Source organism: Balearica regulorum, chromosome 10 (assembly GCF_011004875.1).
Source record: "Balearica regulorum gibbericeps isolate bBalReg1 chromosome 10, bBalReg1.pri, whole genome shotgun sequence".
In the NCBI taxonomy this organism is placed as follows: Eukaryota; Metazoa; Chordata; class Aves; order Gruiformes; family Gruidae; genus Balearica; species Balearica regulorum.
Window position 1 is genome coordinate 5,466,775 of NC_046193.1, and position 12,842 is coordinate 5,479,616.

General features: G+C 35.9%; 1 protein-coding gene across 17 annotated transcripts in view; it reads right to left on the reverse strand.

Moving 5' to 3' along the window:
- DOCK3 (dedicator of cytokinesis 3) overlaps window positions 1–12,842 on the reverse strand; it is a 217,965-nt gene that overhangs the window by 124,178 nt on the left and 80,945 nt on the right. For all 17 annotated transcript variants that reach the window (XM_075762879.1, XM_075762876.1, XM_075762869.1 and 14 more), the window contains 2 exons: window positions 6,580–6,621; window positions 5,159–5,313 (listed from right to left, as the gene is read on the reverse strand). In XM_075762879.1, coding sequence (XP_075618994.1) covers window positions 5,159–5,313; window positions 6,580–6,621 — 197 coding nt within the window. The remainder of the gene's footprint in view (window positions 1–5,158; window positions 5,314–6,579; window positions 6,622–12,842) is intronic.

Consider the following 12,842-nt stretch of genomic DNA (forward strand, 5'->3'; position numbering starts at 1 on the left):
AAATTGTTCTATGTGACCACTTTTAGGTAACTTGTTATACATGAATTGAAGAAAAAGAATGCAATGTTCTGAAAAATTGCTAAGGAATTCCTCGCTTGGTTTCCAAAACCAAAATAAATAACATGAAGGCATTGCACAAATAGTTACATGGATTCTTTAATATGACAGAATGAATAATGTAAGAGGAGTCATAGAAGCAGGAAGGAGAAAATATAAAGTGCACTATGGTACTCACTGAAGAGTATGTGATCTTGTAAATTAAGAGCTGATTATAAGACAGATGGCAAAAGAGCAGCAAATTAGGAGCAACTACTGGAATACCGCACAATGCAAACTAAAGAATGTACTTTCAATGTCTGTCTTTGTGACATGACAAAACATCAATAACACAAAATCTTAAGTTTCATTACCATGTCATTGTAAATATACTTAGCTGCCAATCTCCACTGTAAATTTACATCTAAAAATATGTACAGCCACCTGTTGCTACTACTACAATTGTTTACACTGAAAATATTTATTACTTAAAGCAGCCATTGTTCTTAGCTACCTTTTCCTTGTGCCACATCCTCTACTGCCTTGCTGAGCATTTGGGCCATGTTTTCCTTTGTCTTCCATTTGCTGTCAATGTACCTACAGAAGCAGTGTGTGCACATCTGCGTGTGTATCTCTATCCCTCTCCACATTCAACTTCAGCTGCGCTTTCACTTTTCTAATTCTGTCTTTGCGTGCCCAGGCAATTTCTTATTTCTCCCAGGCAGCTAATCTGATGCATCTGCTTGACTGTCTGCACATCAGCGTGGACCATTCTTGTACTTCACAGAATGCAAAACCAAGATAAACTGACAGCAAGAAAAGACAGTACGCAGAAAGAAAGAAAGAAAGAAATAAAAAACCCCAGGTAGTGCTGCATTCTGAATGAATAGACCAGCTGAAAGATCCTAAGGCCTTCTCAGAACGCTATGTATTAAAGAGAGATCATCAGCCAACGTATGCTTTCTGCAGATGCTGCAGGGAAGATCTGGTCTCACAACAAAAAGGCCTTGAGCATATTCTGTATAAGAAATGTACGAATGGCCTTCCTCTGTCAAAGCTATCAACGCTACCATGGATACTTATCACATGTTCAAAAATTTCCAGTCATGAGGAGGTCTAAGCACAACGGGCATGGTACAGACACAGTAAATAGGCAGATGGAGGAGTTACAAGCAGAAATATGCATCACACTATTTTCCATGCATAATTACTGACTAGGACGCAGTTTTTCAAATTCAATCCCACCAGAATTTCTTTTTTGTTCTATTCACTCTCCATAACTAAGTATATTTCTAGATGACAAGAAACTTTTAAATCCCAGGGGAGTAAAATAGGGTAACCGGTAAAATAGTGCTAGAAACATTTCTTCTGGTTGAAGATGCAGGCAGAATAAAACACCTTTACATGTTTAAACATAAACTTCATAAAGAAAACAATCATGCTGTAATTTATTTATCCTTTTTCATGCTTAGTGGATTCTTCAAGATTAATTTCAGAAAAAAATCAATATCATGCTTTTGAACTTGTAATTTTTGGTGTTATGCACAATTTTATGCATTTATTGGTAAAAAAGAGCTATTGTAAAGGTAACTAAACCTCATTGCTTTACTGAATTTAGTTTATTTCCACCCATCAAAAAAATGCTGCAAAAAATGTTAAAAAAAAAATAAATTATTTATTGCATCCTTCCAGCACAGATAACACTCTGGATCAGTTTTTCCACCCGTTTTCCAGCCCCTTTCCAATAGTTTGATCTAGTCTGCATCTCCTTGCTTTACCATATCAAGTTTAATGCTTCTCTTCTGTTGAGACATAAGGCACATTCCCATATAATAGAACAAAATTAGATGGCTCTGATGTGACTTGTGCTTGACAAATCTAGGTTGACTTTTACTTATTGTCTTGTTAGCTTGTAAGTGCTAATAAATAGTTTATTTGTTCCAGAACTTTTTGCTTTTGTCATCTGATTGCAGTTGACCTTCTTAGGGAGACTGAGGCAAAACAGCTATTAAATACTCCAGCTATCTTGGTAACATCTGCTGATAGCTTAAAGTCCCCTTTAATCAGTTATTTCTTGACTTTGTAAAAAAATTTTTGCTGCTAAAGCATTATAGAAGTATTCTTTTTTTGTCCTTGATGTCTTTTGCTAATTGCATTTTTCTACAAGCTTCTGCCTCTTCTCATCCCTGTTTGTGCAATTTCATTAGTTTCTCCTCTTTTATATTTCCTTACAGACTCCATTTCACCAAAGAATACGTGAGACAGATTTTCTGTTGTTGCTATATATTTAATCTTTCCTTCATATTGAAACAATTTTCTTTTGTGCTCTTCAATAATATTAAGGAAATAATAACTCTCAAATTTCTTTCCTCCATATCAGTTTACCTATCTTTTTTTTATGTTTATTGATGCTCGCCTTACTGAAATTCACCATCTTTACATTAACATTTTCCTTCTTTCTTTTTCTAGTTACTATCAACTCTATCATTTCATGATCATTCATCTCAAGGTACTTCTCAAAATGGGGCTGTACTTCCCTGTTGGTTGTAATCAAAACTAGATCAATTTTCTCTGCTAGCTCCTATATGGCAAACAAACTGAGGTATTAAAGTTTAGTAACAAAGATTTTGTCTTCTGTATGTAAAAATACAGGACAATTTTCACAACAAAAATATTCCCAATACTTTAAAAAATATAAATAGACTTTCATCCCTTTTGATCTGAGCCATTACCTAATACTCAGACTGACAGGTTGTTTCTGTTGCGGGCTGAAACAAATTATTGAGGCAGACATTCATCGATTCAGTTCTACTTACTTACAAGTACTTCTTTTTATAATTCCGTAAGAGTAAAATTAAGTCACTTTTCCCTTTTTTTTTTTTACCTCTAGGTCTCACCCCTCTGATAGCAGCATTGTTATTCTTGCTATCCATATCTCCCCACTGTCACCTTTTGTCTGCTCCTCAGTTTTAGACAGCATAAACCATTAAACATGGTACAGTACTGTATTTGTATTCAGAACCTGGGAATACATCTCAAACTGTATTTCAGCTGCTGCTCCAACATTCTGCTTGCTAATCCATAATAGGTACATGCTATTACTCAGCTCTTGAGAAACACTGGAACTTTCACCGATTCTTCTCTTAACCTAACAGGGAAATAACTACTGCAACCAACAGGTTCGATGATGTTTGGTAATCTACTATATGTCCAAAGCACTAACACTGAAAGCCAGTCAACATCCAGTGTGAACTGTTCAGGTAAGAAATTTATCAACCTAAAACCTATTTCAGAAAAGTCAATTTGTCCTTTCCATTTAGAATGCAGCGTGCAGAAGCTTTGCTTGTTTTTTTTACCTTAATGTACTATTTCCAGAGGCACACAGAAGAGGAAAGAAACTTAATCTTTTAAAGTAGATATAAAAATATCATTCCAAATGTGTTTGTCTGTTTTTTAAGTTTCTTCTCTAAACCAGACCTCAGCCTCATTACACACTTCTTCCCCACCACTCTTTGGGATGTAAAAAAAATGTGAAAATTATGCTGTTTTCACTGCAGCAGATCACTGATGCGTAATACAAAGAACTAAGTAATAACAACTGTTTGCACATCAAAGTATTATTATATATATTTAAATATGCCTGAACCACTCTTTGTACTTTTTCTCTTTATAACTATTATTTTCTTTTTTTATCACTGCAAAACCCCTTCTTAAACTTTCCCACTCCATGTTTACATACTATGCAAACTGCAGCCCAAGACAATTCATCTCCTTTTGATGGAATTTCTGAGACCTTCTGCAGTCATGGCAGTAGCTTGTCCCTTCCTCTTCCCTGCAGCTTTCCTCATCTAAATAATTTGATATTTTACTGCTTTGTGGTACAAGCTAATTAATTGCGAGTAATTATGTTTTGATTTGCCACTGCACCTTTTCCTCTTTACAGCTACTTTCTCTTAATTCTTTCAACAGAGGAATTATAGGCATGTCCTCCTAACTACATCAAAACAAGCATTTCTCACTTAGTGAGGATGAAATACACGTGATGTAGTATCAAATTAGGCATTCTTGCCATATTCTGCAAAACGATCTTTAAGTTGCCTAACTAAAAGGTGGCAGACACATAATTATAAGATGCAATCAAATTATTAGACCTTTCTTATCCAGACCACTTTTTTAGTGGGGTGTATTCTGAAGAGCTACAAAACTGTTATCACTCTACTCTGAACTTTCTTGGATGAACATTATCCACGTAATAATGTTCTTCCAAAGAAAGAAAAGAACATTTTGGTGCTCTTTCCTCTGTTTGGAACAAATCTAAAGGTAATTTGCTGAAAACTAGGACTGTTTTGACCATGGTAGCAAATGTGGTCTGTACCAACTGTCAGGACATGCCTTAATCAAAACTGAAAACAACCCCACAAACATGCTGTACTTTAGATCAGACCAACCTACACTTGAACTTAATTTCCAAGACACAATGCACATGCTGCAATACTCTTCTACATATTCTGATGTTTTCAAAACACATGCTTGTAAAAGAAAAATACAGGACACTTCATATTTGCTAACATTAATATCAATTAACGTACTGAGCAGCAGAGTTGTCTGGTCTAGACACAGGGATGAATATGAAGACTTTAGTTTATATTGATGGCAACAGAGTAATGAAAATAAGCTATATTGTAACATGCCTGTAAGGAAGGGAGTGGATGAGAGTTCAAGAGCCACAATTCAGCACCCAAACACACAGCAGTCCTCTTTTCAAAACACTCAGACAGCATGGTGCTGTCACTATTAGCACTTCTTAAACAACAGCCCTAAGGCAGCAGCTAGTAAACACCAAGACCTTCAGTACTGTGTGGAGGCAAAGTCAGAAACATAAACAAAATTCATCTATTCTGTCCCTTTAATGCTTTGCTTATATGTAAGCACTTAATTTCATATGCAATGATTAGTATTACTGATATCGTCATGTACGCATGGCAGGGCTGTCAACTTATGATTTATGAGCTTTGTCCTTTCAGTTGTGTCACAAGAATAGCTCACGTTTTTTCTCCAATATATTTGCTTTGTTCGTATTTTTTTTCCTAGGAAGCTTTTTAGTTATTTGATACAATCCTACCTGATCTGCTTGCCTTCTCGAACATCATACAAAGAAAAAAAGACATCTGTGTCTTCTCCAATTGTATTGTAGGTGAAGCTCTTCAGACTGAGGAAGAAGTGATGAGGTACTGGCATACGGCAAGCTTCCCCATGACGCTGACGAATTGTATCCACCTGATTAAAAACAATGAAAATGATTTTCAATTCTTCACAAATAAAGGACACATGACCAACTTGGTAATTTTAACTGAGATTCTGCTCTCCTTTCTCCACCAAGTAAAAGCTTAATCTCAAATATATTCTACCTTAGAGATACATGCCAGATTAAATTTTCTTTCTCTATTATTCAACTTCTAATTTGAATAGTTTGAGAAACCATGATAACCAAGTAAATACGAGACAAATGGTTTATGCATTTGAAATCTATTTTTATCAAGTAAACCAAGTCAATTTTGTTTCTCAAATATTGTCTTGATTCTGGTACTGAAAATGAACTATAATAAGATGGTGCTTGGGTGGTTCTCAATGATTTCCATTTAAAGCAGCTGGACTTCAAAGCATTATTAAGAATAACATATGTTAGGTTATTTCTTTTCAGCAGCTGCAGTTCATTTATGGAGGTCATTTAGAACCAGGCTCTACAGGCTAATATGCTCTGCAGATATAAGAAAAAGAAATCCTAAAAACAGTTGATAACATGAGCAATCAATAAAGTCAAACAGCAGAAAGGTTTACATTTTGTCTCAGTATACCAAGACCTATTTACAACAGTGAAAACTGGGGTGGAGAAAAAAAAGAAGTATAATTAGATATAAAATCATTCTTTAATTCATATAGCCCTTTATATTCATTGTATGCTGATCCTAAAAAGAGGTTGCATGAATATCCTAAGCTCACTAGGAGAGCGTCTTCTGAATGTACAGACAGGTACATACTAATAAAGAAAATCTTAACATTTTCAGACTTTCAACAGAGATTTGTACTAGCTTAAAAAAATAGAGATTAAAATGAACTTTGTTCTGGATTTTAAATTAAATCCAAGTAAATCCTCATCCTTTAAAGACAGGTACCTGTGGAAGCACAGTTCTCCTGGAAAGATTAGACCCAGATTCCATGACCAGGAAAGAATTACATTACTACATAAAGGAAATGTGAAACAGAAGCTTACTAAGCCACATGTTACCAGGTGGAAAGAAGACTCACGTGGGCAGACTGAGGCTTTTGATATCACTGCAGAAGTTGATCTTTTAAGAACAACAGTTAGAGCTAAGGAAGAGGCCTAAATGGAAGCGGAAGAAGGACCGTAGTAAGCGAATTAATTGGGGATCTTCTGAGGAAGTGTTCCGTGGGTAGGGACTTACCCAATAATCTCCATCATAGCTTTACATACATTACCAAACACTTAAAGACAACAAAAATTCCTATGTAGATGATATTTACCTGTGATGTGCTCTGCTGGACGCTGTGTCTACTTGACAAATGCTGTGGAGATATAAAATAGTAAAATTTAAACCTTTTTGAAAATAAGAAATAACATCTGTGTAGCATTAGAACAGCAGACTGTTCAAGATATTACCAACTCTTCACGGCCTACTTTTCCACAGTATATCATCACTCACTCGACCACTAGCTTTCCTAAAGGCTCTTCTCAGTTAAGCCATTTCTTAGCCTAACTACTTGAATTTACAGGTGGTATTTACCTTAGCTTTTAATGTAAATGCCTGTCACAAGCTAGATAATTTCCAACACTGTAAAGGCATTTTTTTTAAAAGTCCATTACACTATACTGTATAATCTATGGTCTTGCTAAACGGGGGGATACCTCACCACTAATCCTCATCTACCAGTATGTTGTCTATGAAAAGCTGCATTTGTTGAAAAACAGAGACATCTAGAAAGTAGGATAGATTTTAGACTTTGTTTAAACTTTTTGCTCTGATCAGAAAATGGAATCCTGATAAATGGTTAAAGATTCTTCTACAATTTCAGCTGGCCAATGCTTATAAAGAAGCATCAGCATAAAGAGCTACATCTCCGAAACGGAACTTGGAGGATGACCCTGTATTTAAAGCCCTTTATGCTAGAATGAGATGTTATAATCAGAAAATGGACTGCAAGTCTCACTGAACCAATTTAATCTCCAAAGGGAGATTTAAATACTAATCTAAATTGAAAAGGTTTCGGAGAGCTTTAAAAAACATGTCATTAATGATTCTGCCATGTTCTACACACATTCATCCTAACATTAGCATTTTTAACTGAAATATTAACATTAACACTACCACATGTTAATAAATATTCTCTTCATTCGCCCCCAATTCTATCCTTTTATTACATACCCAACATCTTATTCTGACCAAACATACACACTCTGTAGCAGGACCAGCATGATCAGTTCATAACCTCATAGCTTCAAAAGAGGTCAAAGTCCCCAAAATACATTCAGCAATACTTTTTCCAAACTACGCCTCTGTCGCTCACACAGAACAAAAATAAGACTTTTTACCACAAAGGGAGAGAGAATCTTCACAATGAGACTAAATCAAGATGATATTAAGTTAAATGGCATATTTTGACATCTGTTTACATTCACAGTTATAAAAATGTCCTCTTTCACACTGTCAGCAGAAGAAATAATTATCTCCAGCTCCATTGTTTGTCTAACTACTGCACTGTCTTCTGAATGTTAAATCCCTCTAAGGTTAGGTAGCTGAGTTGCCTATTTAATCTTTTGCCACCTGCAACCACTCAGAATCAGCTGGCACAGAAAAGACCAGTTATTCAAGCTGCTCAAGGTATCCTGGCTTCTTTAGACTAAAATTCATCTCTAAATCCAAGTAAGAAAGTGGGAAGTAAACTCAAGCAACAGAGGTGGTGTGAAGAACTACCATTTCCTCAGCAAAACAGCTGCTTACAGAGCATACGTTTAGGTAAACCTGTAACATTAAGTGGCCAAAAATAAGCTTTTAAATTTTTCACAATCAAAAGACTAGACTTCACTAACTCTCTCCATTTATGCTTCAGGACCACACTATTACAATACAGACAACCACTGACTGAGTTAATTTTACATACCCTTGCCTCTGGCTAGGCAAAGCGCCCAAAGTGTACGTGCTCTTTTGGAAGCCATTTTTGGGTACGTGCACAAGAAGGTGACTGAAAATAGCCAACATGGATTTACCAAGGGTAAATCATGCTCGATCAACCTAATTGCCCTCTACGGTAAAATGACCAGATCTGTAGATGAGGAAAGACTAGTGGCTGCTGTCTACCTTGAGTTCAGCAAGGCCTTCAGCACAGCCTTTCACAGCATCCTTGTACCCAAGTTGTGAAGTTACACCTGGATGGGTAGACTAACTATATTGGTAAAAAAACCCCAATAAACCGTTGGATTGTCAGGCTCAAAAGACAGTGGTTCATGGTGTGTTCTGAGACCTATGCAGTCTAATAAATTTGAGATGATCCTAAATTGGGGGCAGCAGTCAATGTATTCAAGGAGGCCTCCATTCGAGGGATATAGGCAATCTAGAGGAATTGGTTAAAAGGAACCTTATGAAATTCAGCAAGGACAAATACATCAAGTCCTGCACCTGGGACAGGCTAATCCTTCCATGGTATAAGCTGGGAATTGACTGGCAGGGTCCTGCTAAACAGCAAGCCAAACATAAGTCAGGAGAGCACTCTGGCAGGAAGTATGTTTAACAATTTACTATTTATATTAACAGGAATGTAACCAGTAGATCGAGAATAATATTTATTCCTTTTTACTCAGCATTCAGTAAACTACATCTGAAATACTGCATCCCATTCAGCAAAGGACTACTGAAGCAGCTGGGAGCTGGAGCACATGCTGTATGAGAAGAGATAGAGGAAACACAGCTTTTTCAGTCCGGAGAAGAGAAGGTTTAGAGCTGACCTGATGGCAGCCTTCCAACAACTATGACAAACAACTAAGTTAAAACCTTGCATTCATGATTCTCACTTGTATCCTATACTTTTCAGATAATTTCTTCAATTTCTCTACATTATTTGGAATTCTGATCCTTCCCTCCCATGTACTACCACTTCCAAATTTGTGGTATTTGCATATTTAATAAGCATACCCCTATTTCATCATCCAGTCATTAATGAAACATGAAGCACTACAAAATGGAGGATGACCACAAGAAATTGAGCTGATTCATCCCTCCTCCTATTTAACAAATTATTGCCAACCAATCTTCATCATTTTTTATTGAGTATGGGTTTTCTAATTAGCTTTGTGTTTACTTTACAGTAATTTCATCTAGAACTAACGACATTAGGAGAATTTCAATTAAAAAAACAATTAAGATCTTTATGAAAATCTAAATATGGCATCAGCAGCTTTTCCTCTATCCACTAGACTCATTTATGTTCTGAAAGTAAATTGGAACTTCTAAAAACTGCTTATTCTGAACAAGTTCACAGTCACTATTACTCACCTCCTTGTTGCAAATAATTGGACTTTTTTTCTTTTCCAGCATTTTTTACAGGGAGAGAATGATAACTAACTCCTCCTCCATCACCTTTTTTTAAAGGTGTAAAGTATGCTTGCCCTTTGCTGGTATTCTGGAACCTTACCTGTCTTTCCAACGATTACCACTAACATGTCTGATACGGCTTCTTTAGACATCCCAAATGAAATGTATATAGTTCTAAATCCCCTGATAACTACTTTATAAACTTTTTCCCCTCTTCAGGTGTGACTCCTTTCACTTTTCCACAGGTATTGTTAGCAATTTGACACAGTTTACCACCTTACCAGAGCTTGAGGGGAGGCAAAAAGGACATTAAATGCCATGTTATTTTCTTGCATCATGTGCCAATTGGTTTCCTCCTAGTATAAAAAACTTTTCTTTAGTTTCCCAACTACTATGTTTATTTATATAAAACTGTTTCCTGATACAATTGACAATATTTGCGTGTTATATCTTAATTTGTGCATTGCCTTTCTATTTACCTATTGGTGCTATTCCACCACACTTTTCTGTACTTCTGTTCTTCTACACTTGCTCTTGGTAATCTTAATTTCCCTTTCTTTCACTCTAGTGACTAAAGGCAATGAAGAATTCTTAATTTATACAACTTGGCCTCTTAGTGAGTATCTTGTGGTTTTGTTTTTAATTTACTGAGAGAGCTAGAAATTCTCCTTACCTCCTCTTTCCTGTCAAACTTTCTTCTCATGATATCTTATCAACCAATATTAGTTTTTATTGTTGTTCTTCCTCCTTCCTTTCCTAATGATGCTTGATAAGTGAATCCTATCATTACCAAGTCAGTCTCAAACAAACTGCTTTCTATCTTCCTTACTTCTTACTAGGGTTTAGAACCAAATGTACACAAATCTGTCCTCTGACAATCTGCTTTGATAAACAAACAAAAAATGCAAAAGAGGTTTCAGGACCTTCCTGCACAGTTGTGTCCAGTTGGTTTCCTTTTCTAGCAGTGTTCTGGGCAATTGAAGTCTCTATTTGCAAGTTTTGTAACTACTCATTCTTACCAATCTCATTTTCCGTCTGAGTAAAGAATAAGCAATTATGAGGTGATAGCAGCATTAATTTGAAACTTGTGTATTCATTAGGAACTCTGGTAAACTCATGGTCTTTTTTTCAGATAGTTGAAAGAAATGGCTGAGACCTAGCAGTAACATAGCCAACAGTTGTGCCTTTCACACACCTCTTAAATTCATCCTGAAAACACATACACAAATGAACACAGTTAGAGAAAAGCTAAATGCATTTAATCACCCAGCTTTGAACATTTATGATTTTTGCAAATGCCTCCAGACATTTGTGTCTTGTAACCCCTTTCACTTAAAAGTGCTATCCAAGTGTTTCTGACAGTCTGCTGGACTTGTGTTGCTAGACGACAGCTTCAATCTAGTGGCAACTCCAGCACTGAGCTCTGCGGCACTATTCTGACAATGTACTTTCCCACAATTTCAAAAGTAATGTAAATTTGAAAAGTGTTTTATTATATTAATTAAAATCACAAACATTGTCATAAGGAAAGGGCAATTTGGTTTCTTTCAGGAGTAAAGCAATGATTTGTCTGACAAATGCTGCACATCCTGAAGCTACTAGTATTTAGCTTCATGAGTAACCTGGAGAAACAAGATGTGTAAGGCCTGAAAGCACAACAGTTCTGATGGAGACGAATACAGTAGTCATACAATAGTTGCAAATATACTTAGCAATGAACAATGAGAGCTAAAAAACACGCTCAAATTTTAAAATTTACCAAGAAAAGTAATGCTAATAAAACGCCTGAATTTGTTGTCACATAGTCTGATGTGTTACCTTGTCCTTTGTTCTGCTAATACGAGACTGTTTTCTATGGTACATTTAACATTCTACAATCCTGCAAATATGAGAAAATAATTTGGTGCTCACAACTACTCCCATAAGATTATTTTACAACATAAAACCTCATTGCTCGTTTGAGAACCCATTAAGTATTTTGCCAGGAGTAAGGAGGATTCTCTCCCTGGGTTTTTGTTAAATAATAAAACCAAAACCACATTAAAAAACCTCCTAAACCAACAAAAAACCACCAATACCCCTCTCCTTCAATTTCTGCCAATTTTAAGTTAGAAAAAATAAGAGGTTTTCAGCTGTTTTGGTTCCTGAAATTGCCTTCTGACTATGAACTAAATGTGATTAGACAGCACTGTCTTCTCGAATCTACAAACCAAAGCAACAGTGAAGTGTGAACTGACTAATGGTCATGTCCTGACACCAGCACAGATCTGAGCAGCAAATTCTGCCGTAGACTTTCTTCAGGACTAAGACAGGTGACATAATCAGACTACTCTGACAGTTAAATATTAGCTATTTGCTCTACTACAAGTATTCAGAGTAAAAAAAACCTGCAGAACAAAACACAAAGTAATAAAACAATCCTGTTAGCAACTTATCTTGTGTTCTCTGAGTTATTGCTGATTTAGTTTTGTATTGAGTTGTCTCTATATTGTACTTGAAGGAAAACTGCTCTAACAGCACCAAGTTCTCCTCGGTCTACAGCAAATCAGGAAAAAACATTAAAAATTAGTACTATAGAGTGATATACTTCACATTTCTTATGTAACACAATTTTTATTTATTTCCATGAAACCCACTGTTTTAGAGTGCAAATAATCCAAAGCAGCAACAGCATATAGCCTGTTTACAAAACATGCCTTTGTTTTAGGGAGAAGTACATCTTGCATATCAAAAAAACCACCTAGACACAGATCCATCTAATATTAGATAGCTGAAGGCCAAAGAACATTTTAAAATAGTAAATAAAACGTTTACTAGAGATGAGTGAGTAACAATGTTTATGTAGAAAAACATAACAACACTGATGTTTTTAGTTGTTGCCAAGCAGTCAAGGACTTTTCAGCTTCTCATACTGCTCTGCCAACAAGACGGGGGGTACCCAAGAAGCTTTACTTTTGTAAATTGAAATGAATTTTTTGGTAACTGAATTCTTGCTTTGTAATTGAAATTAAAATGTAGGTAAGCATGCCATTTCCAAAAGAAAGTTGATTCATTCTTACTAAACTCAGGGTACTAGAGACACTGACTATTCCGGTGATTAGGGTGCAAATGAAAAAGACAATCAGCTTACAACACTATTCTATATCAAGAAAGTATGTAAGAGTAAAGAATAAAAACTTTCCCCTTCTTTCCCTCCCAAAG